Consider the following 24004-nt stretch of genomic DNA (forward strand, 5'->3'; position numbering starts at 1 on the left):
ATGCTCCGCCCGCCTCCCTCCCTCCCTCCCCCACATTAAAAGGCAGTTCGAAGTTTGTTAAACAACGTTTATTCTAAGGTCGGTCACACAAGAAGCCCGGTGAAGTGGGCGGCCTCTGGGCGGAGACACAAGCCGCAGACCCGCCCGCTCCTCCGGGGTCCCTGACTAAAGCTTCTTCTCTTGGGTGACTTAAGGCCTCTCACTCTTACGAACAAAAGATAACTCATGAATTCGAACAATCTCTGAGATACGATCCAGGGGTCGGGGCCGAGCAGAGTGCCCCTGACTCCAGAACGGCCTCGGCCCGGTCAGAGCCGAGGTCAGAGGTTAAAGTCAGGCTTGCCGCCGGAGCTGCCCGGCTGGGAAGCCCAAGGGCTCTCGGTGGTCCCCTGGTTAATCAGTCCACACCACTCAAGTCTCTTCTTCTAACCAAATACTTAGCACCTGTGCCAGGCAAGAGGAGAAAAAGCTGTAAATCTCAAAAGCGCTTGGATGTCTGCACATCGTGACAGCAGCTAGCTGCATATCCTTTCCCCTTCTCCAGCTAACAACTTTTTATTAATTGAAAAAATTCAATGCAACTAAGGCATACGGTCTTCGCATGCAGGCCTTTTTCTGACTGCTACACACCTTGGGAATGGGCAAAGATGGAATGATGTCAAATTTATATGAGCAAAAGCAGCTGCCTGAAAATATTTAATGGCTATAGCTTCTTGCTTAGAAGTTTGGCTGCAGTTTCTCCTCCCAGTGGCTGTTGACTTGTGGCTTGGGAAATTGCTCCAGGCAACCTGCAAGATCTCACCACAGAAATTCATCCTTTCAGGATTCCTTTCCTCTTCCCCCAGCTCTGCTGCTTTCCCCTGACTATTTGTGGTGTAGTGGAAAGAGCCCTGGATTTGGAGTCAGAGAACCTGGGTTAAAATCCCAGCTATGTTACCTTGGGCAAGTCACAACCTCCCTGGGCCTCAGTTTCCTCATCTGTAAAATGAGGGTGATGGATTAGATCAAGGGTTCTTAACTTGGCATCCAAAAATTTGTTTTATCATTTTGATAACTATTTCAATGTTGCTTCCTCTGTAATTCTATGTATTTTATGCATTAAAAAAAAATTATTCTGAGAAGGGGTTCATAGGCTTCCCCAAACTGCCAAAGGGGTCCATGATACAAAAAAGGTTAAGAATCCCTGGAGATGATCTCCAAGGTATCTTCCCAACCCTAAACATATGATCCTATGACATTCCATTTCTCTAAACAAAGCTGCAACATCCTCGTAACCCACAGCTTGCCTTCTGACACAGGTTTCAAAAATGGACTGATGAATCTGGTAACGGACAAAGCCTAGAAGGCTAAGGAAAGCCCCAGGCAAGTCACTTTGAATCAAAACAGGAAGAAGATGGAACAGGTTAACTTTAAATTCCTGTGCTCATCTATGCCAGCCTCCTCCAAGGAAACACTAACTGGGGCTTAGGATTTGCTGGGCTATAAACTTCACTGTGAAACCTATGAGGGGCTCAGGACTACTGCTGGTCATGGCCCCTAATCTCTAGGGGATAAGAGCATTACTCCTAGACCACCACTTATGTGAATGCTCTGCAAAGTGGCATCCTTTTCCTACAAGTCCCTAAAATATAATACCTGGATCTGCTCTAGGACCTCTTTTTGCATCTCTACAGCCATGTGGTAAATATGGTGGTCAGAGTCATTGTACATTACAGCATTCTGGAACATCAACATCAAATCACGTTGGAACTGGGCCATGCTGCGGATACGTCCTTTAGAGAGGTTCCTCTTCAAACTGGTTAAGTCCATGGGTCTGCAAGTGGCCAAGAGAGACCAGAAGGAATTACGTATGGAATATAAACTGGTCTAATGAATTCTTCTAGAAAACTGACCTGCCCCTGCAATATGAGCTACTGCTCCTGATAACACATTGTGAAACTCACATGGTTAGTAAAAAGTAGTGTGCAGAGCACTATAGACATCTTTGACTTATTTACTCCCTTTCCCTAGATAATTCAAATGCTATGAAGAATGATTTTTTCCTCAGGTGGAGAAAACCAAAGGAAGAGAAAGGACTCAAGTAGGAAAATAACCCAAATGGGTATTTCTTAAATAGAAAATATTTTTTATGAAAATTGCTGCATTAGTACAAAATTCTACTTTCATTCATATGTGGCGTACATTTGGGCTTTCTTGCTTAAAACACCAAGATTAACATCCTAAGTTTCTCTTAGGCTTAACAAACAAAAACAATTACACCCAATGAGCCTGAAAAAGTTAAGTGAAAAGTGACCAATGCTGACTGCTCTCACAATGACCATGCAGATTTTCCTTTTGAAAGTTTTAGTTCAAAAGGAAATGTTCAGAAATTACCAAGTACTAACCACAGTCTTTTAGACTCAAGAGTACATACTGCTGCAAATGATCTATTTGTCTTTTCTCACCCTCCTTTTCTTCCCAAAGAGAAAGATGTTGACTTCTTCATAGCTCTATTAACATCTTCTGCTGACAAACATTATTTTCCTTATTTCTAAGTGCAGCAAATAAGGCATGAGGTCATTTAAAATACAGGGAAACAGAATAAAAAGAGAACAGGCACGAGGATATGAAGCAACCAACCTTTCCCTTCCCCCTTCTTCACTGACCTTTTCACCACATCCTTGTACCCCGGAGCTTGCCTATCTGACACAGGTTTCAGAAATGGACTGCTGAACCTGGTAAGGGACAAACCCAGAAAGGATAAGGGGAGCCCCAGCAGGTCACTTTGAATCAAAACAGGAAGAAGATGGAACAGGTTAACTATAAAGTCCTGTGCTGTTCTATGCCAGCCTCCTCAAAGGAAACACCATCTGGGAGTGCAAAAATCTGTAAATTCCCTCGATGGGTACACATATAGAACACTTTATGCTAATGCTACATTACCATGCCAGTTTAGAGCTCAGATACTTGTTTGTGACCCTGTCTAGTAGGGTCCTAGTAGAAAGGCATTTATTTTCTATATAAATTTGATCTCAGAGGTAACACAGTGTAGTGAATAGAAAGCCAACCATGGGGTTGGAAGACCTCGGTTCAAGACCTACTTCTGACATAGTGGCTAAATGATCATGCACAAAGGAACCTCTTAGTTTCCTAGGCACTGTTCTGCATTGATAGAGGGAGTTTCCTTTCAGAAATTCTTTATCCCAATGAAATAACAGGTTCAGAAAACAAAATTCACAATTTTATCTCTTAGAAGTCCCATTTCTGAAGAAAAGCTAGAAATTTAATTCAAATGACAGTTACTTTTTCTTCCAGAGACCTGCAAAAGCAGGTTTATAAAGGTAGTTGCTGGTGCGCTGATGGATGGAAAGGACTGAACACAGGATAGATAAGCTTTTGTCTTATGTGGCCCACTTCCAATATATATTCATGTCTTCTGCTATGCCTGACCTACCTATCTTATGACAACAGAGCAAGGGTAATATGCTTCAGTGGTGAATAGCCATCCTACCACCAGCTTCCTGTCAAACTTGAGACACTTACCTGTGACTGGCAATCATTTTCCAGACTGGAAGAAGGGTTTTCTTGAATAGCAGCTGTTCCTTGACAGGATCACCCTGGTTTGGATCAGTCCTATGGGAAGGGACATGGTCATTTCCCAAATGCTGTTCTTCTACTTTTAGGCAGACAGTCAAGGTACTGCCTATGTTTAGGCCTTAACTTTTTATCAGGGCTCACCAAAGGAAGGAACTTTACTCCTTGCGTGTCTATTCAACATTAAATAACTGAAACACTACAGAATGAGAGATATAATTATGTGTTCCCATAAATGAGACTCAAAACTATGAACAAACTCAGTCTTCATGGTAACTCAATGATGGGTTTCCTTCTTTATAAGGCTTTTCTGTGATCCTGACAGCACATCTATGATGATCTTTGCCTTCTTCACTCCTGCTAATCTGCTCTTCTGCAATTCTGACATAACATAGTTGGGCTATGAAGTTCATCCCCTGACCTCAGCCAGAATGGCACTCAAATGTTGAGACTCTCTTCTGTATCTTCAGGAGAGAAGATATTTAGCCACTAATTCAATTTTTAAAGAAGTTTCACCTTCAGGAAATCCCCTTCTTGCCAAAATAGAATGCCCAAAACAGCTTAATTGTATGTACTACTTCCCCACACACATTTACAGATAGTTTTGTATTTAAACCCATGTAAATGAGATCTTATAAATTTAATGTAACATATTAACCCTGTAAAAATTGAGAAAATTGAGTTTAATATTTCTGGATTAGTATGGCTGTGAATTTCTGCCTAAGGTTCTAATGTCTCACATAGCACAAGTGGAATATGTTTCTTCTAAAGTTGGCATCATAGGTAAAGTTTTCAAAATTTCAAAACATATACCGAATTACAATTTGCTAGACATCATAAATAAAAAAGGCAAAAAGCCTTTTCGGGTTCTGAAATCATCTGAACAAAATTAAACACCTTTCATTTTCCTCTCATTTTGCTTCCAAAAGAAATAAAACCCACGAAGAAGCTTAGCAAAAATCTTAAAACCAAAAAAAAGCAAAACTTAAAAAAAAAACAACCTTAAAAATGAAAACAAACAAACAAAAAAGCCCAACAACCCAGCATTCTTTTACTGATGCAGCTCTTCCATACAGGAAAAACAGAGTTCTATCTAAAACAAGATCATTAAAAAATAACTCTGATATAGCATAGCTACTACCACATCTCATAAGCAGGTACAGGATGCTTTAGAGGTGGTAAGATGTGAACTTGGGCTCAGGCAGACTCCAAGATCTTAAATCCTGCCTCGGACACTTCCTAGCCATGTAAACCTGGACAAGTTACAACTTCTCTAAGACTTCTTTACCTCATCTATTAATAGAGACAATAACAGCATACGCCTTACAGGATTATTGTGAAGGTTAAATGAGATTTATATATATGGAGAGAGAGTACATTTTATTAACTTTAAAGTCTATGTGTCAGCTATTATTGTTACTATTTTCTTAGTATAGTACTTACTGTCTTATGTCTATGGTACTAGAGAATACAATTGAGAACATAATTATTTGGCTTCATTTTACTTTTCTAACACAAAGTTTGAGCAAGAAGGGCAGTATGACTGCTCTGACACAAAAATGTATCTTCAAACGAAGTAATATTTGTAAAAAGTGCTTAGCACGGTGCCTGGCACATAACATATCTATATAAATTTCTATGTGCTTCTCTTCCCCCTTAGCTATGATTTTCTTTAGCTATAGTTTTAAATGTTTATTGCTCTACTGGAATATTAGCTAAAAACAATTTTTTTTTTTGCTTTTTGGGTGAAGGAACTGGGGTTAAATGACTTGCCCAAGGCCACACAGCTAGTAAGCATCATGTGTCTGAGGTCAAATTTGAACTCAAGTCCTCCTGACTCCAAGGCCAGAGCTCTATCCACTGCGCCACCTAGCTGCCCCTAAAAACAATTTTTAAAACCATTTCCTCCCGCAATGAAGATCACAACCCTTCCGTGCCTTTAGTAGACGGTCTTGACCAAGTTTGGTCTATGGCCAAACAAATTTATCACAGGATGGACCGACCTGGCGATGGACCGACCTGGCAATGGACCTCTTGAAACAGGCTAGTCCTTTGACAAAAGAGAATCCATTACAGGGTCAATATTTGAAGCCCTTCCAGCTCTGAAGCACCTGCCAGAGCTTGTGCTCCTGTGACATAGCCTTTGAGAACTCAGAGCCACTTCTATGTCATGATGCTAATATTAGGGTAAGACTTTAGTGGAAGCTTGTTATTACATCCTATGAATAATAATCACCCATATTTCTTAAGACAGTTCTTAGTCTCTCTATAGCTTTCTCTCCTCAAAGATAACTTCTATAGCTATTCCCTTAAGCTCCTAAAGTCTTACTGGACCTAAGTTCAGAAAGGTTTATCACCAGAACACTGATAACCAGACAATCATTTTTGCCAAGTGACTCACAATAACAATGTAAGAAAACAAAGAGAGAGTCTACCAGGGTCTGCACGATGATAATTCGGATATTCTTTAACCTTTTAATCAACTTTGGGATTTCCCTGAAACGCAATCCCTTGCTTACTTCTGCTTCTACTTACTTTAGGTGTAGAAATAGAAATTATGATCACATGAAAGATATTCTTGAATTTGTAGAGCTCCCAGAACCCTGGCTTTCTACTACTAGGTGACAGTACAAACCAAGGGGCCAAAATTGATATGTAGTCAATAGTCAAGAATAGTCAATAAACATTTATTAAGTGCCCACACTAAATGCCAGGCACTGTGCTAAGTGCTAGGGATACAAATAAGAAAAAGAAAGCCAGTCCCTGCCCTCAAGGAGCTTACAATCTAATGACGAAAGATGTTTTGGGAGACAGACATCCATTTCTGAAGAATGTTGCCTTCAGAGGTGTTTTTTGCTAAAAGGACAACTCACAATCCCCACTTTTCAAATGTCTGCTTGTAATACAGTCAGGACTCAAGTTACTCATAGTTCTTGCATTTCCAATAAAAAGGAAATTTACTAAATTTAACCTACCTTTTGGTTTAGAGATGGAAAGCTGCCATGCAAATAGGCTGAAAAATCACCAAAAGTAAAAACATTCCAGCGTACATTTGTTGTTTGACATTTATCACACACCATCTTTGCACCTTTTTTGTTCATATACATAAGGAGTTATGGTAAAGTTTAAAAAAACAAACAAAAAAGCCCAGATCATTAAGACACATCTGACAACTGTGGTTAAAGCTGTTACTCACATCTTGGAGGAAGAGGCATTGCTGAAAATTAAATCCACCAATGGAGTCTCCTTAATGTTGAGGCCATCATCACACTCACCCAAAGGCGGTCTGCTCTCTACCTCAGAGACACATCCTTCACCCTTTTCTTCTTTGGGTTCTTCCTTTGTCCCCCCCTGGGGAGGCCAGGAGACAGAGCAAGCTTTAGAAAAAGCTTCAGCATCAAAGCAACGTCTCTTCCTGGCTAAGGTGACTTAAGAACCTACTATTCTTAGGAAGCTAATTCCATAAAGTACTGAATAAAAAAGTTAAGACTAGAGGAATTAGCAGAATACTTAGTTAATTCTACAACAGAACTTTCCCTTTCTTCCTCCAGAACAAACAGGGAAACACTACATTCTTGATATCAGCAAGCCCTGCTATGAAAAGCTCTCAAGGATGGCTGGGATGCTATGCTCTTCAATACCTACTGTCAGGGCAGTCTTCCCAGGTTAGACTAGAGCAGAGAGTCAAATTGGATGGGCAATGAGAAACCTATCCTAGTTAAACAGCTGGTTTAGCTCTTCACTTACCTCGTCACTCTCTGGGGGTGGCCCCTGAACTTCACAAATATCTGAGGAAACTGGGGCCATCTCTGGCCTCTCATTTTTTCCCTCCAGCTCCTTCTGTGCTACTGAGCCGTTTCCCTTGGCTGGAAACTCCTCGATCTCCCTGCATGGCTCCCCTGCCTCTCCCTCAACATCTTGAGTTTCCCTTCCTTCTTGCTTCCTAGAGCCAGGCTGAGATCTGCAGCCCTCACTTGTTCCCTTGCTGCTGATGCACAGTGGTTCCATCAAGTAGGCTACCTGCAATAACAGTTTATTTCCATATTCATAAGGACACCAATGGGAATCATCAACTAGACCCACAACTGAGCTAGGGACCAGGTGTGTTCCTGGTCATTCTTGAGATGGCTTTATCCTGACTGCCACACAAAACCCTTCCATCCACCACCTCCCTCGAAGCCCAGTCCATTTCAAGGCACTTAGCTCTCACCCAGAGTTATGTTTCAGCTTGAAGTCACAAAATACCAAAACCATTATCCTCATTCATATTAGGTTAATTGTTGACCTCCCTGGTTTTACCGAAAGAATGAAATGCAGCAATACTATACATAGGCCTGTGCTGCTTTAAAAAAAAAAAGCAGCTGTTCCTGTAATTTCCTAAACTCCCATATGGAAATTTTCTCCAGTGATAAAGAATGACAATTCATCTGTAACAAAATCTTAAAAGAGCTGCCTTGGTCACTGAGAGTTAAGTGCCTTGCCCATGGCTGCACAGCTAAGGTAGCTGACTGTGAAAGAGGCAAGATTAGCTGAGGTCTGCCTGACTTCCTAACTGGCCCTCTATATCACACCACACTTTGTCTCAACTCTGACACAGCTTGGTGAGCAGTGATCATCTCAGCTCCCTCAAATTGGTGTTTTAGAACAACATGAGGGTAAAGTATAAAGGAAAAGTTCTCTAAGAGGGTGAAAACTTGCCCTCATTCTGAACCTGACCACTCTGAGCAAACACGATTACCTCAGAGAGGAAATGAAGGAGGTTCTGGTGGTTGAATTGCTCTGTCTCTTCCTGGGATTCCTCACTGCCTCCATCCCCCATAAGGGGGTCACTGGACTCTCTGCCTAAGTTGCTCTCCTCTAGCTCCTCTGCTCCTGGCTCTTCTGCTTCCCTCCAGCTGCCCACTTCAAGATCCAGACTGGAGTCCCATGAGCTGAAGAGGGACCTGTAGTCGTTGCTCAGCTCAGAGTCATTAGGATAATCTTGCTCAGAATCCAACCAAACCCAGTCATGCCCCATCTGCAAATACACAGAAAAAAGGATTAGATTTATTCAACATTCCAGAACCATCCCCAACATCCACCTCTCTTCCATAGTTCAGAACAGTCGAGCAGACAGGAATTTCTCTATTAAATCTTTAAGAAGGGGAAAATTATCTAACTTCCAAGTTAATTTTTGGTCTCTTTCTCCTAATTGCAGCTGAAGGGAAATAAAGAGTGAAGAGAAAGTACTGCAATCGGCAAAATATAGCAGCTATTACTCCCGATCCCAAAAGTTTTGTTTGCGATTTCCCAAGTGTTCAGTCCAAGGCAAAGAAAATAGACCTAATAATACAGGCAAACTTCTGAAAAATACCCTTCTCCTGGAGAAGAGGCACATGTGACGAAATGCAGCAAGGTAAACCTGAGGAAATATGCCCACTAACCACAGCCCTTAATTGCTACCTTCATCTTTGTCATTCCCATGACACTGTTCCAAGTTTGCCAACGTTCTCCCAGCCAAATCTTAAAATGACAAACCTCTACTGCTTCCAAGTCATAATGTCCAATTTTCCTAGCCCTCTGACTTTTCTTTCTATCTTTCACTGGACTTATCTTCTTGCTCCCTAATGACAAACATCAACCAGGGCTTAGCTCCTGGACCTCTGGCTCACCTTATACATATTTTGTTAGACTTCAATTTTCAACTATTTTAATGACTCTTAAATACATATCATCTCCAGTTCCGACCACTCAACTTTCAGTTTCTTAGCTTTCTCTGCCCAAAAGACAATACTCCTTGGGTGCCCTGACATCATAAAGTCAACATATCCAAAATTCAACTTATCAGTTTTAAATAGAGGTTTCTCCTTTCCAACACCCCCATCAATATCAGTGGCATTCTTACAGGGTCATCATGAGCTTACAACCTTTGAATATCCCTCCCCATATCCATCTGCCGGATTCAGAGTCAAAAAACCTCTGTATAAATTGCAGCTCTGCCAGTTCCTACTTGGGTAACCTTCAGCAAATCATTTTAAACCTGAGTCTTAGTACCTTCATCTTTAAAAACAGATGATTAGAAGGGCAGCTAAGCAGCACAGTGCATAGAGCACTGGCCCTGAAGTCAGGAGGAGCCGAGTTCAAATCTGGCCTCAGACCAAACACTTACATTTACTAGCTGTGTGACCCTGGGCAAGTCACTTAACCCCAATTGCCACACACACACACACACAAAAAAAAAGATTGGACCAGATGACCTCTAAGGTCCCTTTTAGCTCTAGAATCATAATCTTATGAAGTCCTAATGGTCTCACCCCCTGCTAATTTTCACATTCACCTTTTCTTCTCTGCTCAGGCTGTTCACAGATTCACATCTAGAGTGATGGAATATCCTCCTTACCCTCAGGTCCTTCTTGCGTGACCCGACATTGTTCTAAAAACCTACATTACTTTCCTAATGAAGAACCCACTAAGATTTCCCATCACTCATTAGATCAAATCCAAACTCCTAACATTCGAATTCCTTCATCAACCAACAGACTGCTCCAACTATTCACACTATCGCTCGCCACAAAAACTCTATACTTACTTCTGCCTCTATGCTCACATAGAAAACCCTCCAACTTCTCCATCAACGTATGTAGCCAATATGACCTTCAACGCTCCCTTCCACCACAAAGTTCTTTTCTATACTTCTTTGACTTTGACATTCTCTCACAGCATATCATGTCTGCAAACAACTTGAAAATGACTTCCATTTCTTCTATCTACAACTTGACTGGAAAAGACTTTCATGCTACAGGGACTTTAGCATCCCCCTTAACACTAAGTAATGGCGCAAAAAATCAAACTCAGTAAGTGCTTCTGTTTGTTAAGGCTAGAGCCTTTGCGATTTTTAACCACAGTTAACATTCACTTATACTTTAACACACCTTCCTCCAAAGATCTCAAAGTACTTTATAGATATCATTCTTTTAATTACCCATAATCTCTCTCTGTAATGAGTACAAGATTATCATGAAAATGACCCTTTCTTCATCTGTAAACTAGGAATCAATGAAAGAAGCTAGAGTAAGGTTGGCCAAATCAAAGAATAAATTTAAAAGGCATTATTCATCCTTCACACAAAAATCTCGGAAATTCATTTCCAAAACAGACACAAAAATTCAGTGTAAACTGAGGCTTCAATACAAACAGGGAAAAGAATAGCAGGCAGTCTTCTCCTAGAAATGTTATCTGCAAAGGTGGCTTACATCACTGAAACGAAGGATAATCCTTCCTGTATGTCTACGCATTGGCTAAACTCTACTCTGAGGAGAATTCCATCAAAAAGCTAAATGCTGGCCTCTATTCCACAATGCGACTAGCTAAACATATGGCTTTAAATTGTGGGTAGTTACTTACCTTCTCTAATCACCCACCATAGGAACATACTTGATATCTTATGGACAATTTTTCCTTCTTGTAGTCTCAAACCCAAAAAATGGTGAGACAACTGAACATACACAGAGGCTAGCTGACCTCATAAAGAAAGCCATCGAGACTGAAAATGAGCACACAAAATGGCTAGGTTTTCTTTCTTCTAGAGTTTATTGTATACATAGACACTTCACAGGTTTAAAAAAGTCTGTACACTTCACATGACAATACAAACTAGCCACAATCGCTAGCTACACATGGGGACACGAACACAGGTCATCACTTCTGCCCTAAAACGGGCAGTCCGCTGAGGGCTCTGCCTCTCCGAGAGTTTACTTGGTCTGTGCAATCGCCCAGACGCCTCCTGTTCCATCCTGGGAGCAAGGCCAACAAGCCCAAGCTCATCTTCTTTTCTCTTCTTTTCTCTCGGCTTCCATACAGAAAGAAGGCGATCTAAAGCCTCACTTCTTCATCTTCAGGTCAGCTTCAATGGCGCAGCGGCGCCCTCTTGTGCCCCCATCCTAAATGACAGGCAAACAGAGAAAGGGAGCGTCAGACAGGAGTTAATGGTTAGGGGAAGGTGGGACCCGGCACGCTTGGGAGTCAAGTTTCTCAGGAGACAAATCAGCAGAGGAATCCAAGGAAATGTGGTGCATTTCTGTCTTCCCACAAAGTGGCTGAAGAGCACCTGGTGGTATGTGAGAGGAGATGCAGGGGAGATACAGGATAGGGAATCCTGTTCAAACCCAAAACAGAGGCCTTTAGCATTCACCTTGGGGGTCCCCACAGAATGAATCTTAGTTACCCCACCCACAGTTCCCAGATCCCTGTGCAAAGGGACAGGAAGAGTCAAAACAAAGATAGAAAGTCAGAAAGGGCAGTGAACAGTGAGATTCTTGGCTAACGTACCTGTCCAGCTGTTGGGGTCCCTACAAGAAAGGCCTTTCCTGCCGACTGACCCTGGCACTAGCTCCCTAGCACCTCCTGACAGCTGCTTTCCATGAGGGCAGGATAATCAGAAGGCTTCTTTCCATCTGCTGCTCTCTCCCTGCAGCCCAGCTCCTTCCTCTTGTGCAATATTTTGCTGTCTTCAATAGATAAAGGTTAGAAGACCAATCCTATAAACCAGCCTTGCAGCAGCCAGACACCTGTCTGGGTGATCCAGAGTCACTGATGATGGGCAGCAGGCCAGTAGGAAAGAATGCTGATTGTATTTAATTTGTTCTTTCGGTAGTACAGGCTGGGAAGCCTGTGGGAGAAGATGAGCTAGTGAACATCTTTGGTGGGCCAGTAAATTTTTGTTACTAATTTGCCAAGTCTTTAAAAATTTTTCTGTTCCCAACTCAAGGACACAGGTTGCCTGTGAAGCAACAGGAAGAATAATAAAAATAGCACCATCTTGCATTTGTATAGCACTTAACTCTTTTCAAACCATTTTTACAACTATAGTTTAATTCTGTCCTCACAACATCCCTGTGAGGTAGGTAACACAGGTATCATTAGCTCTATTTTGCAAAAGAAATGTATAAATGAGGCACAGATAAACTGACTTGCCCAAGGTCACAAAGAAAATTAGTGGACAAAGCTAGTATTCAGTGATCAGTTTTCCTAATCCTTAGTCTGGTGTTCTACCACACCATGCTGCTTCTCTGACCCACAATGAACAAAGTGGAGAAAGAAAAGTCCAAACCACTTCTTGATTCCATAAAGCAAACTTAAGCAGGCCACTCCAGTGGACCCCTCATCCCTGCCCCCCCCCTTGTATTATCACTGTGCAAGACCCTCTGGTATACTTGGTCTCGTAACTTATTTTAAAGGAGGAAATGAGGACAAACTTTGAATATCTGCAAGGATAAGAAGCTGTTAGAAAGCCAGCCAAACAACTGTTTCATTTGCAAAGGGATAACTTATAATAATCCTACAAAAAAGATGGAGAGAAGGAAAGAAAAGAATATGCATTCTAGACCCTTCATAACACCACCCAAAGAATACATAATCCTAGCCGCCCAGTGACCCCTTATCAACATAGGCAGTACCCACCCAGCGCGCGCGCGCACACACACACACACACACACACACACACATGCATGCATAGAAGACAGGAATATAGTAGAGAAAAACACTTCTTACTCAGTGACCTGAATAAATATAAAGTTCAAGACATTGCTAGACTCTGCATGTCAGTTTTCCCTCTACCACCCTCCCCTACACCAGGAGCTGAGAACATTTGTGGCATCAACATCCCTTGCAGCCATTCAATACTTACAAAGAGAGAGAGAAGGAAGGCAGGAGAGCCCATGGGGACACTGTCCTGTTAGAGGACAAACAAACACTGATCAGGTTCCACGGAAACTCTCAGCCACAAGCAACCCACACTTTAGGACAGGGCCTCAAGCACCATACACAAACGTATATCCACACACACAGACAGAGATACAGACACGGACACAAATTTTTAAAACTCAAGAACAAAAGGAAAGGACATTGTGAAATAGATCTAAAAGCAATCTGACCATGAAGCCTCTAGCATGGGAATTCACTGGCACCCAAACCCTTGCAAACTGAGTAGTTTCCCCCATCTTGAAAGTGCTGTCCCCAGCAAGATCACTCACTCAACTTACGGTTTCCCCCAAGTGACTGGATCTGTGTCTCTCAGTCACTCCCAGCTTCTTCAATGTTTGGTTTGGGAGAAAACATCCACCATGCTACAGGGAGAACACATCAGGACTTCTGGGAGCAGCCTATCCAACACCCAGAGGTCTGACTATTGATAAAAGGTGTGTCTTACAAATTATAAGGCATCCAACCGCTATAAATGTTGCTAAAGTCCTAAAGGTCTACGTGTATTTGTGCGTCGGGAGCAGCAGCTTTCTTAGATGTTTTGGGTTTCTATCACCAAGATCTCTGCAATACAGATTTGTCCTAGGCATAGGTACAGCCTGGCTCCCTCACCTTCTCTGAAGCATCCTGTTTTCGGGTAGAATCCCTCCCTCGAAGGCTTTTGGCACTGATTCCAGACTCGGACGTCTGCATGATCAGCTGGGTGGCCAGGAATTGCTGTTGGGAAAAGACAAGAGTGTTGGAAGAGGGCACTAAAAGACTTGGCAATGGAAGCAAGGACAAGAATGTCAGTGGGCAAAGCACAAGATTCTTAAGTATCGTTCAGTAAATAATAAGCTGGTAGAGTTAACAGCATAAGCTTTAGGAAAGACAGACTAGTTGAATAAATATAACACCCAAATTCTATAGTACTTCTACAAGTATGTGGGAGGTTTGATTTGGGAGTTTGGCAATGAAACCAAAGGACAGAGGTAGAGAAGATGCTAATTATTTGTAGAGTTCTTCTGCTGACTCTCAAAACTATAGGTGGAACATTCAAAAGTGGCTGAATGACCTCGTGTTTCCTAGGTGGGATCCCCAGGGCTACAAACTCACATTACCTCATGCCATGACTAATTTTATTTTCTGGTGATTTCTTTGAGGTAGGGAACTCCTTGGTTAAGGAAACTCCCTCCACAAATGCAGACCGACAACTGCTCTGCATCTCACAGTCATAGAAAATTGGCTGGGGTGTCAAAAGGTGGAGAGACATGCCAAGTGTCACCAAGCCAAAACGTGACAGAGCTGGGATAGGAAACCAAGTTATCCTGACCCCAAGACTGGTCCTGTAGACACTACACTAGACTTGTCAAATTCAGAGCCAGATTAAATTGTAATCAGGAAATGTTTAACAAAATAGACAAAAAACACAACATAATGTTCCTTTTTTAAAGTCACTATCTGGCTGGCAGAGATCCCTTCCTGTTTGCATTCGACACCTATGCACTACACCATGGCTATATCTCATGACTAGCATGGCCCCTTTCACTCAGAGGCCAAGCAACAAGGATTCTGCCATTACCTGGATTTGTTCCAAAACATCCCTCTGCATCTCCACAGCCATGTGGTAGACATCATGGTCAGAGCTATTGTACATCACAGCATTCTGGAACATCAGCATAATGTCTCGCTGGAATTCAGCTGTTGTCCTTATTAGCCCGTTCTCAATGTTCTTCTTAATGGTTGACAAATCCATGGGCCTAGAAAGGGAGCACGGGGTAAACAATAATGAATAAGGTGCTGCTTCTGAATTTTTGTAAGCCAGCAGCTCTATCTAGACTACACTCAGACCACAACTGTCATGACTCTAGCCCCCAACTCCAGAATGATCAATATTAATTGACCATTAACCAAGAGGCAAATAAATGTTGTACGAAGAACTCTGGTGATGGAAGAGCTACGACACTAGACTCTGAAAAACCAGCAACTGTATCATCTGTGTATTCTGCATACCAGTGCTTACCATACTGATGCTGTTGAATTATCAATCACCACTCTAGTTGAAGCACTCACTGCCATATGCCCAAACTACTGAAATAGCCTCCTAAAAAATCATTTCCTCTCCATTTCTCATGACTGGACTAATTTTTCTCAAGTTTCAATCACACTTGAGTATCTTCAGTGACTCTCTTTTGCCTACTAGTAAACAGAATTCCATCTTCTTCATCTCACATTCAAGGTCCTCCACAATCTGGTACAACCCTACCTTTCTACCTTCATTCCATATTATTCTCTACACTACACTTTGCTTTCCATCCAAAAGGACTCCTTTGCTTTGAACATAGCTGTTGCTTTCCTGCCTCTACATCCTCACTCACACTGTTCTTTATGTTTGGAATGTTTTCCCTCTTTACCTGTTAAAATTCCTACCTATCATTTAAAGCTCATCTCAAATGCCACATGTTAATAAATTCTACAGAACGTTTTTATAAAGCCAGCATTTGATACAGTGTGGGCACTTAACAAATGTTTATTATTGTTCTCTGCACCTTTCTCCATCCCAGCTGATTTCCACCTTTCGCCCCTTGGAGCTCATTTTGTTTTCTACCTTTTTAATGCATTCATTATGTATTATTTTAAGTTGCACAAAGGCAGGGAACATTTTTTTTCAATAATTTCTTCACAAGGAAATATTGTAATAGTTGCTTAAATGAATGTAAAATTTGCTAGGTTTTCTCCAAGTCACATGTCTGCTCCAAGTGCCAAGACCACTGCTTACCTCTGTACAATGCTATGGTAGCCAGGTGCTATGTCATCTGTGACAGGTTGCAAGAAGACATTGGCATACCTATCCAAAATAAAAGTCATTAAAAATTCATTTTACTGGCATAGATATGAGTAACATTTGTGGTTACACAGCCTAATATTATTTGAACATTTCTTGCATGAACAGAGAGAAGCCTGCTTCTAACTTAACAAAAATCTTACTTGCCTGTGATTGGCTGCAGCTCTCCACACCAGCATGATGGCTTTCTTCCATATCTTCTGGGCCTGAATTGCTTCTTGATCCTCACTGCAAACAGAACTGAAATAAAAAGAAGTTATGAGATAAAGGAGTCTCACATTAGGCACAGGTCCAACAGAATACACTTCCAGGGCCCTCAGTCAACTCTGAGACAAAAAGGGATGAAAAGGTGAAAGAGAGAAAAAGGTGAATTCCTATTTCTTACCCTCCCTACCCTGGGAACCCTAAGAGCATTCGATACTCACAACTGTGAAGACGCAGGGCTACTGGGGATGGAGTCTGCTAAAGTGTGGGACTGGAGAGTAGCATTGTGAATACTAAAGCCATCATCACTCTCGCTCACAGGAGGCTCATTATCCATTTCTGACAGATAACCCTCTCCCTGGTCTTCCTCCTTGGGTTCTTCTAGGCTGGCTGCTTCACTGGCCCCATCTTCATCTTCATCTTCACCTGGGGCATCCTGGGACAAAACAGAGTTACAATCAGCAAATTTCTGGTTTGGGAATCAAGTGAGATTAGTTATAAGAACAACCTAACACTCACATTTACTGACTGTCCCTCATCCACCTACACTATACACAGGTTCAAATATTACTTGTACTTATGTTCATAAAAGCTTAACACACCTGGGAAATTAAAACGTAAGTTTCTAATTAAGTCTAAACTATGAGGTTCCCATTCCATCCTTGGCTTTTGAAGGCACAGAAATGAAATGGATTTAATGTGGTGTGTCATTTTACAAATTCAACTTCAATTACTTTCTGAAAACTGGAAAGCTGCAGTGATCGAGAGGTAGAAAAAGACCAAGATTTTATTTTCTCTTTGGATAGACAATTTGCCTTTTTTGAAATGAAATCTTTTTTCTTGCCTATATAGATCTTTACTCTGGTACCACGCTCTGGTATTTCCAAGGCATATCAAAAGCATTCTATCTGTAAAAAGCACTAAGATGAGCTTTATGTAGCTCTGAGATAAGAAATGAACACAGTTTATACTAGAGATTATCAATCTTGCTCAATCCCTAGAATCAACTGTTCCATTTCCCCCCAAGCATTCTAGTTTCAGAAAAATTTGGGAGAAAAATGTTGAAATTTAGAGGCATTGCTATGTAAAATCGAGTCACAAGGCAGGAAGAAAGAAAAGGCTAAATTACCTTTATCTGGCTTCCAAAAATAGTTCCTGATTCTTCTTTCATTGAATCTGCAGAGAAAAGAGATATCTTCAAGTACTTCTCACAAATTTCTTCCTCTTCTGCTCCTCCCTCCCATGCTGACCTGTGCTCCCCTGCTGCCTACCCATACTTCAAAATATGTCAAGAATAAGAATTGATCCCACTGAGTTGGTTGGCTAGAAAGCAGAACTTCCTTAATTTACCTGACAACTCAAACTTGTGTTGATTATCTGTCTCTGAAGGGTCTTCACTGGGATTCTGACCATGTGGGAGAGACATCACACTTTCAGGAGAAGCCTGCAGAGAGAAACACATAACATTCAGTATCCGAAAATCTGACTGACAAAGAGACCAAAAAGAGAAATGCCAAGTCCCATCCACATACTCAACCACCACAGATCTAGCTTGTATAATAAGCAGGAATGGGATAGAATTCTCTTCATCATGGTTTATGGGGTTCAGGTAGTACTCAACATAACATTACAAAGAAAAGCTCAAATCAGTGCTATGGCACATGCCACTGGGAAAAAGAAAAGTGTGCCCTCTGTCACTTCTCCACCTTAATGTAACCTATCACCCACTCTCCCAATACCTCTATCTTTACTGCGGGATGTGCTGTCTCATCAACTTTCCCAATCAAGGTCTCCACTTCAGGAATCTCTGCTGCTGCTGCAGCGGCGGCAGCGATGGCAATGGTGGTGGCAGCAGGAGCAGCGGCAGCAGCAATAGCACCTCTGGGTTCTCTGGGTTCCTCTTCTACATCTTGACTTTTAAGCTCAGGGGGCTCTGCATTTGCTGTTATAACAACTCCAGCTGATGCTTCAGGGCTGGGATGACTGGGTCCTGGCTCTGCTGGTTCAACCTTGATCTCAGCACTTGGTTCCACAACGTCCACCAGATCACGGATTCCCTTGGTCTCTGGTTCCTCAAAGTCAAGCCTCTCCTGCTTAACTGTCATGTCTGCTGGGGGAGGAGGGATTGACTTCTCCTGCTCCGGCTGAAGAGAATGCTCCCAAGGGCCAGGCAGAGACTGAGGGTCATCGTTGTCTTCACAGAATGACAGGGCAGCCTCCACAGCTGCCACATCCAGGACTTCTGGATGGTCATCCACCTGTTCCGTAACAGAGAGACTAATGAGGCCATCAAGGGAAGCCTCAACCCACCAATTTCATTAGGAGATGGCCTGAATCTTAGTCTGAGACCACGGGGTCAGCAACTTTCCTTTGGGCCACAAAAGGAAGACAGGGACAGAAGCAGGAGAAATTTCCAGCAATTCTCATTCACGGAGTGAGGAGAGGCTGGGGAGAGGAATCTCGGACAAGGCTTAGGAAAAACTCTTAGCCTCAGCTGGGCACTTACCTTGTCCTCAATGATGGCGATGATATCTCCCACAGTCTCAAAGTCCAGCTCTTCTCCTGTGTAAGATACAGCAATGTCCATCTTCTCTGCCAGGTCCAAATCTTCTTTCCCATCAATGCTGGGGGCTTTTGATCCTCCAGAGGCCTCAGCTGCCCCAGATCGGAAACATTCCTCTTTGATAGAATTGATGATCATGGAAATTTCACTGCTGTCCATGGAAACAGTCACAGTGTGCTGATCACTTACAGCTTCCATAGGTACACGAGTGTCAGGCTGACTTACTAAACAACAAGAAGAATAAAACACCTCAAGAGCTTATCAGGTACAAACTGACCACCAAAGATACCATGCCTGAGAGAGGTAAGTGTTAAGTACTTAGCCATTTAGACCAAGAATAAGAACCTTCATGACTGTTTACCCTTTCCCAGTTCCGTCCAGGAGGCAAAGCAAGAACCTGGCCCCTAGTAATATCCACCCACCTGCTTTTCCATGACACAAAAGCCACCCACCCTCCCTCACCCACTGTTCTAAGAGCATCAGTCTGTGGATAAAGAAAATCAAGTTCTGAACTGGGGCTGATGTTCTTAGTCATACTTTTCCTCCCTGAAGCCCATAAGGGAATTTTGCAATCTTGGAGCAAGTGGTTTCTTGAGTGTTTGGGTCAGGGACGCACCTGGAACTACACTTTCTGATGTGGCGGCAGCTGTAGCAGAGGATGGTGCTGGCAGGGCAGGCATCATGACAATGGCAGCCTGGGGTACAGACTCTACAGGGGGTGGTAGAAGTTTAGCTGGAGACTCACTGGCAACAGCAGAGAAGGAAGTGAGAGGTGTGGTGAACTGTGTAGGACCAGCTTCTAAAAGCCGGGAAAGAGTAGGAGCACCTAACAGACAAAGAGGTACACAAAACGGAATTGGCGGAAAAGCACACGAACAGAAAGCAATAGCTACTTTCTCTAAGACTCAATTAAAAATCATTCTCTAGAAATCAGAGGATGAAAAGAAATTTTTGTGTTGAATAGGCCCTACACATACGTCACTAAGGAAACCTTTAGTCATTATCTATGATAGAAATGAGCCACCAGGATGCTCATCACATGGCGTCTGATAGGTAAATGAACAAAAAAAGTTTACACAAATAAAGCCATCAATTCTGATAAAATCAACACAATCATCTTCTTTTTCCCAGCTATAGTGATAGGTCATAACTGCCCAAACACAACTTTACCTAAGCTCTACAACTAATACCAGCCCTACCAACAACACATGAACCCTTCACTCACTTTCCAGGTCACCCCACCCTCTCCCTTCCCATCCCTTTACACTAAAGTTTATCCAGTCTATGCTATTCATTTCTTCAGGGGTGAGGTGGAGTGAGGGGTTTCAAATTCTGAAGCTTTATGAGGTTTGTGAACCAGTTTGAGGTAAGGCTGATGTGTCAAAAAACAAACCAAGCCCAAACCACCACCCATCTTTGACTGATATTAGCTATATTTCAACAATCACTAAAACTGCACCAGTAACCGCACCAAGCTTGACAACCCTGAAAGAAACAAAAGGAAAGAGCAGCAAGACGTACCTGAGGCAGCAGGAGAGGCTGCAACAGTGCTGGGTGTTGACTGCATTTCCCCTCCATGCATCATAGGAAGGACCCCGCCTACCTCGAGGAGAACACCGGCACTGTTCAGGTGGCCAGAAGCCACGGTCATCTCACTCTCACTCACCTATCAGAGAAGAAGAGAGGTGAAGGCTACAGTTGAGATTCCCCCAACCTACCCAAAGAAACTCCTGCAATGGATCAAACTTTATAAAAACTAAGCCTATATTCCATCTGACACGAAAAATTCCAGACCCACGAACACACAGGTTCCCATTTAATAGAAAGAGGTTCTCTAGGGAAGAGACCTCAGAAAGTTGTGGTTCAGATGCCTCAGGACTCAAAGCACCTGTAAAAGAGCTAAGAGACCACTCCCACTTTTGGACCTTTCTAAGGGAAAAAAAAAAAAACACTAAACATTTTAAGTCCCAGACACTCCCTTCCAAGTACTGAATGCTTATAGCTCTCAAACACCCACAGAAGTCTCCATACCAGTCTGGGGCTAGTAGGCAGGAGGCTGCCCTTCTTCAAGAGCTCTGACAGCAGAGGGGAGGGGGGTGGAGTTGCTTTCTGTCCAAGCATCTTTTTCTGGGGTGAGTCATCTGTGACTGGGGTCATGGGGGCTTCTAAGGGTGCAGAGCCTGGAGGAGGGGTATCAGGAATCCCAGGAAACGAGGTAACTGGGGTACTCGGCAGTGTCCCAGGGGTTACCTAAGAGATAACAGAGAACCTGTATCTGACTTCTCACACTCAAGGTTTCTACTAATCTGAAAGAGTTAGTCTCTCTTATCTACATGGTACTCCTCACTCCCATCCCGTCCAATCTAAGTCCCAAGCAGAATGCTTAGAAACACTTTCTAAATAGCTCCTACTCACAAGACAAACAGCATACAGAATTGTTTTGGCCACCCAAACCAACAATAAATTCCCTCCAATCCCCTCAGTAGAAACTGCTCACTCCCACTTTGCTAACAATGAATTAGATGAAGTGTGTCAAATTTCTCATCAATTTTATCTCTCAATCTAGAAAGCAAAATACCTGGCTTCAACTCTCATATGCCTAGAGACCTTAGCAAACCCCTAAGAATGAACATTTTCTTATTCAGTTTTTCCACAACTCACTCATCATGCCCTCCACCAGCTCAGTGCATGGGACACAGAAAATTAGGACTTAAATTTTCATTGTTCAGTTATTTTTCAGTCATGATCCCTTTTTGGGGTTTTCTTGTTAAAGATACTGAAATGATTTGTCATTTCCTTCTCCAGCTCATTTTACAGATGACGAAACGGAGGCAAACAGGGTGAAGTGACTTGCCCAGGGTCATATTAAGTGTCTGAGGCCAGATTCATACTTGGGAAGATGAGTCTTCCTGACTCCAGGCCTGGCACTATCCACTGTGCCACCTAGCTGCCCCTCAATTTTTATAACAGGAGAAAAATTTGGAGGAACTAGGATTTAAATGATTTCCTTATTTCCCTGCCCTCTGCTGGCTTATCCTCCCAGCAGCAGTGACTGCGTATCAGATAAAAACATACCAAAGACAAAAACATACTTACTCCAGGACTAGTTTCTTCAATAGCTGATGAAGCCAAGTCACCCAGTGGATAGTCACCTCCTGGAGAAGTAGAGCCTGCAGGTGATCGGACCATCACACTTGGCAATCTCCGAGGGGGTGTTTTCACTGCCTGTCGAGCTAGAATAAACAAAAGAATACCACCCAAAGTCTCAAGACAGAATAAAGACACTAGTTTGTATATACTAAAAAGCCATGTTGTGGCATTAAAACAAACTTAGGGCAAGAAAACCAGTGTCCTTGGCTTTCTTTTACCAAATATGGAAAAGCATCTTCTTTCAGTTTAATTTCTTCCTTACATTCAATTTCCTTCTCAACTACCCACTTCATAATCCTAATGGTCCCTGGTGTCAGACAGCGTTCATCATCATGCCACCTTTCTTCAGAGGCGATTCATACTTACAAACATCTCTGTGGTGTAGTGGTCACACTAAATTAATGACTAAGCTCCCTTGCAACCATGTGAATAAAGTTATTTAAAAAAAATATTTACTGCAAACTTACTATTGAACATTAATAAAAATGCTTAGTAGCCACATATATTTAAATTAGCTTCAAAGTATAAAAAATAAAATATTTTTCTGTCACTCCCTCTAAATAAGTCTCTGTCTCTTCTCACATTCACTCTTCTCATTTGGTCATAAGGTATACTCTTTTCTTCCGATTCTGTTTTTCTTGCTTTGCCCTATTCACATTATATAGAGACTATAATGGTGTAGTGATTTGAGAAGTCTAGAAATCAGAAGACTGGAGTTCAAAGTCCAGCCTCTGAAACCTACTGGCTCAAGGGATCCTGGGCTAATCACTAAACGTCTATTCGACTCTCTAAGATTGTAAATTGCCAAGAAGGTGCCAACTTGCATTAGGAGAAGCTGTTTGCTAAACCGATGAAATCATAGGCCCAGTCCTTAGTCCTACACTATTTTAAAAAAAAGTCTTTCCACGTATATTAGTATTATTCATGTTTGATCTTAATTATACCATGGTATTACATTACACTGATATACCTAAATTTATTTAACCATTTCCCTTTCATTGAGAATATTTAGACTGTTTCCAGTCTTTTTTTTATAATTACCAACTATGCTGTTGTGAAAATCTTTTGAACAGGCAGTGTTTTTTAACTTTTTCAGGGCATGGTCCCAACAACAGAATTATTAGACCAAGAATATAAATTTAAAAAAAAAAACACCTTTAATTCGTACCACCAGATTGTGCTACAAAAAGATTCAAGTCTACAGTTCCATCAGCAATGAAGAAGTGTATCTGTTTCACAATTTGTCAGCACCAAACTCCAATTTGATTATTTTTGCCAAATTGATGTGAGACAATATTGCAAAGTTACTTTAATTTGCATCTCTTTGATTAATGAACTTAAGCATTTTTTCAAGTAATTATTCATTATCTACGTTTCCTCTTTTGCAAACTATTCAAATCTACACTGAACGAGCCTTAATTTAAGAAGTATTTAATTTCTACAGCTTGATTCCTGACAATCCTGTGCTGTCTTCCAATCATACCCATCTAGGGTCAGATGAGGATCAAGCAGAGCTCCAAAGTCCCTGTTCTCATTTTCCAAAAGATTATTTTGGCCTTCTAGCTCTATTTGTAGGCTTAGTTCAGTAAACATGAAAAAGGAGAGAAGAAAAATTGTGGCGTAATTTGAAAGGCCAGTTATCTTTCTGTAACGTAACCTATAACGCCATATCTACTAACTCTGAAAAGAATACCTTGTGTCTCCGCTCACCCTGATATGCAGCATCTGTAGCCTTCCTCTTCACTTCAGCCTCTTCTTCCTCCAGTTTCTTTTTCCTGGGCAGAGGACATTAGGTGTTAGCTGCCAGTTAACTCCATTTCTCCAATTCTATGGTGGTTCCAGGAATACTCTGCTAGGCTGAGCCAGGCCTCTTTTACAGACTCCCTCATCAGTGAAGCCAAAAAGGAATGCAATCAAGCTCATCTACGAGTTCTAGACTCAGGCAGAGTACA

At 42.0% G+C, this 24004-nt stretch overlaps 1 protein-coding gene across 18 annotated transcripts in view; it reads right to left on the reverse strand.

Annotated features, from left to right (window-relative positions):
- Positions 1-50: 50 nt before the first annotated feature.
- BRD8 (bromodomain containing 8) overlaps positions 51-24004 on the reverse strand; it is a 31582-nt gene continuing 7628 nt past the window's right edge. For 3 of the 18 annotated variants that reach the window (XM_078150445.1, XM_078150446.1, XM_021005189.2), the window contains 22 exons: positions 23763-23827; positions 21999-22135; positions 20934-21152; positions 20424-20568; positions 19519-19728; positions 18846-19126; positions 18079-18597; positions 17690-17783; positions 17469-17515; positions 16561-16775; positions 16283-16375; positions 16070-16138; positions 14873-15050; positions 13924-14028; positions 13238-13282; positions 8312-8590; positions 7321-7593; positions 6770-6924; positions 3523-3612; positions 2646-2714; positions 1636-1813; positions 51-890 (listed from right to left, as the gene is read on the reverse strand). In XM_078150445.1, the coding sequence (XP_078006571.1) occupies positions 582-890; positions 1636-1813; positions 2646-2714; positions 3523-3612; positions 6770-6924; positions 7321-7593; positions 8312-8590; positions 13238-13282; positions 13924-14028; positions 14873-15050; positions 16070-16138; positions 16283-16375; positions 16561-16775; positions 17469-17515; positions 17690-17783; positions 18079-18597; positions 18846-19126; positions 19519-19728; positions 20424-20568; positions 20934-21152; positions 21999-22135; positions 23763-23827 (3775 nt within the window). In that variant the 3' untranslated portion in view covers positions 51-581. Of the gene's footprint in view, positions 891-937; positions 979-1635; positions 1814-2645; positions 2715-3522; positions 3613-6769; positions 6925-7320; positions 7594-8311; positions 8591-11123; positions 11493-13237; positions 13283-13923; positions 14029-14872; positions 15051-16069; positions 16139-16282; positions 16376-16560; positions 16776-17468; positions 17516-17689; positions 17784-18078; positions 18598-18845; positions 19127-19518; positions 19729-20423; positions 20569-20933; positions 21153-21998; positions 22136-23745; positions 23828-24004 lie in introns of those variants that run through there. The other 15 variants (XM_021005191.2, XM_078150444.1, XM_021005192.2 and 12 more) reach the window with 15 other exon arrangements.

Source organism: Phascolarctos cinereus, unplaced genomic scaffold (assembly GCF_003287225.1).
Source record: "Phascolarctos cinereus isolate Bilbo 61053 unplaced genomic scaffold, phaCin_HiC Scaffold_2;HRSCAF=192, whole genome shotgun sequence".
In the NCBI taxonomy this organism is placed as follows: domain Eukaryota; kingdom Metazoa; phylum Chordata; class Mammalia; order Diprotodontia; family Phascolarctidae; genus Phascolarctos; species Phascolarctos cinereus.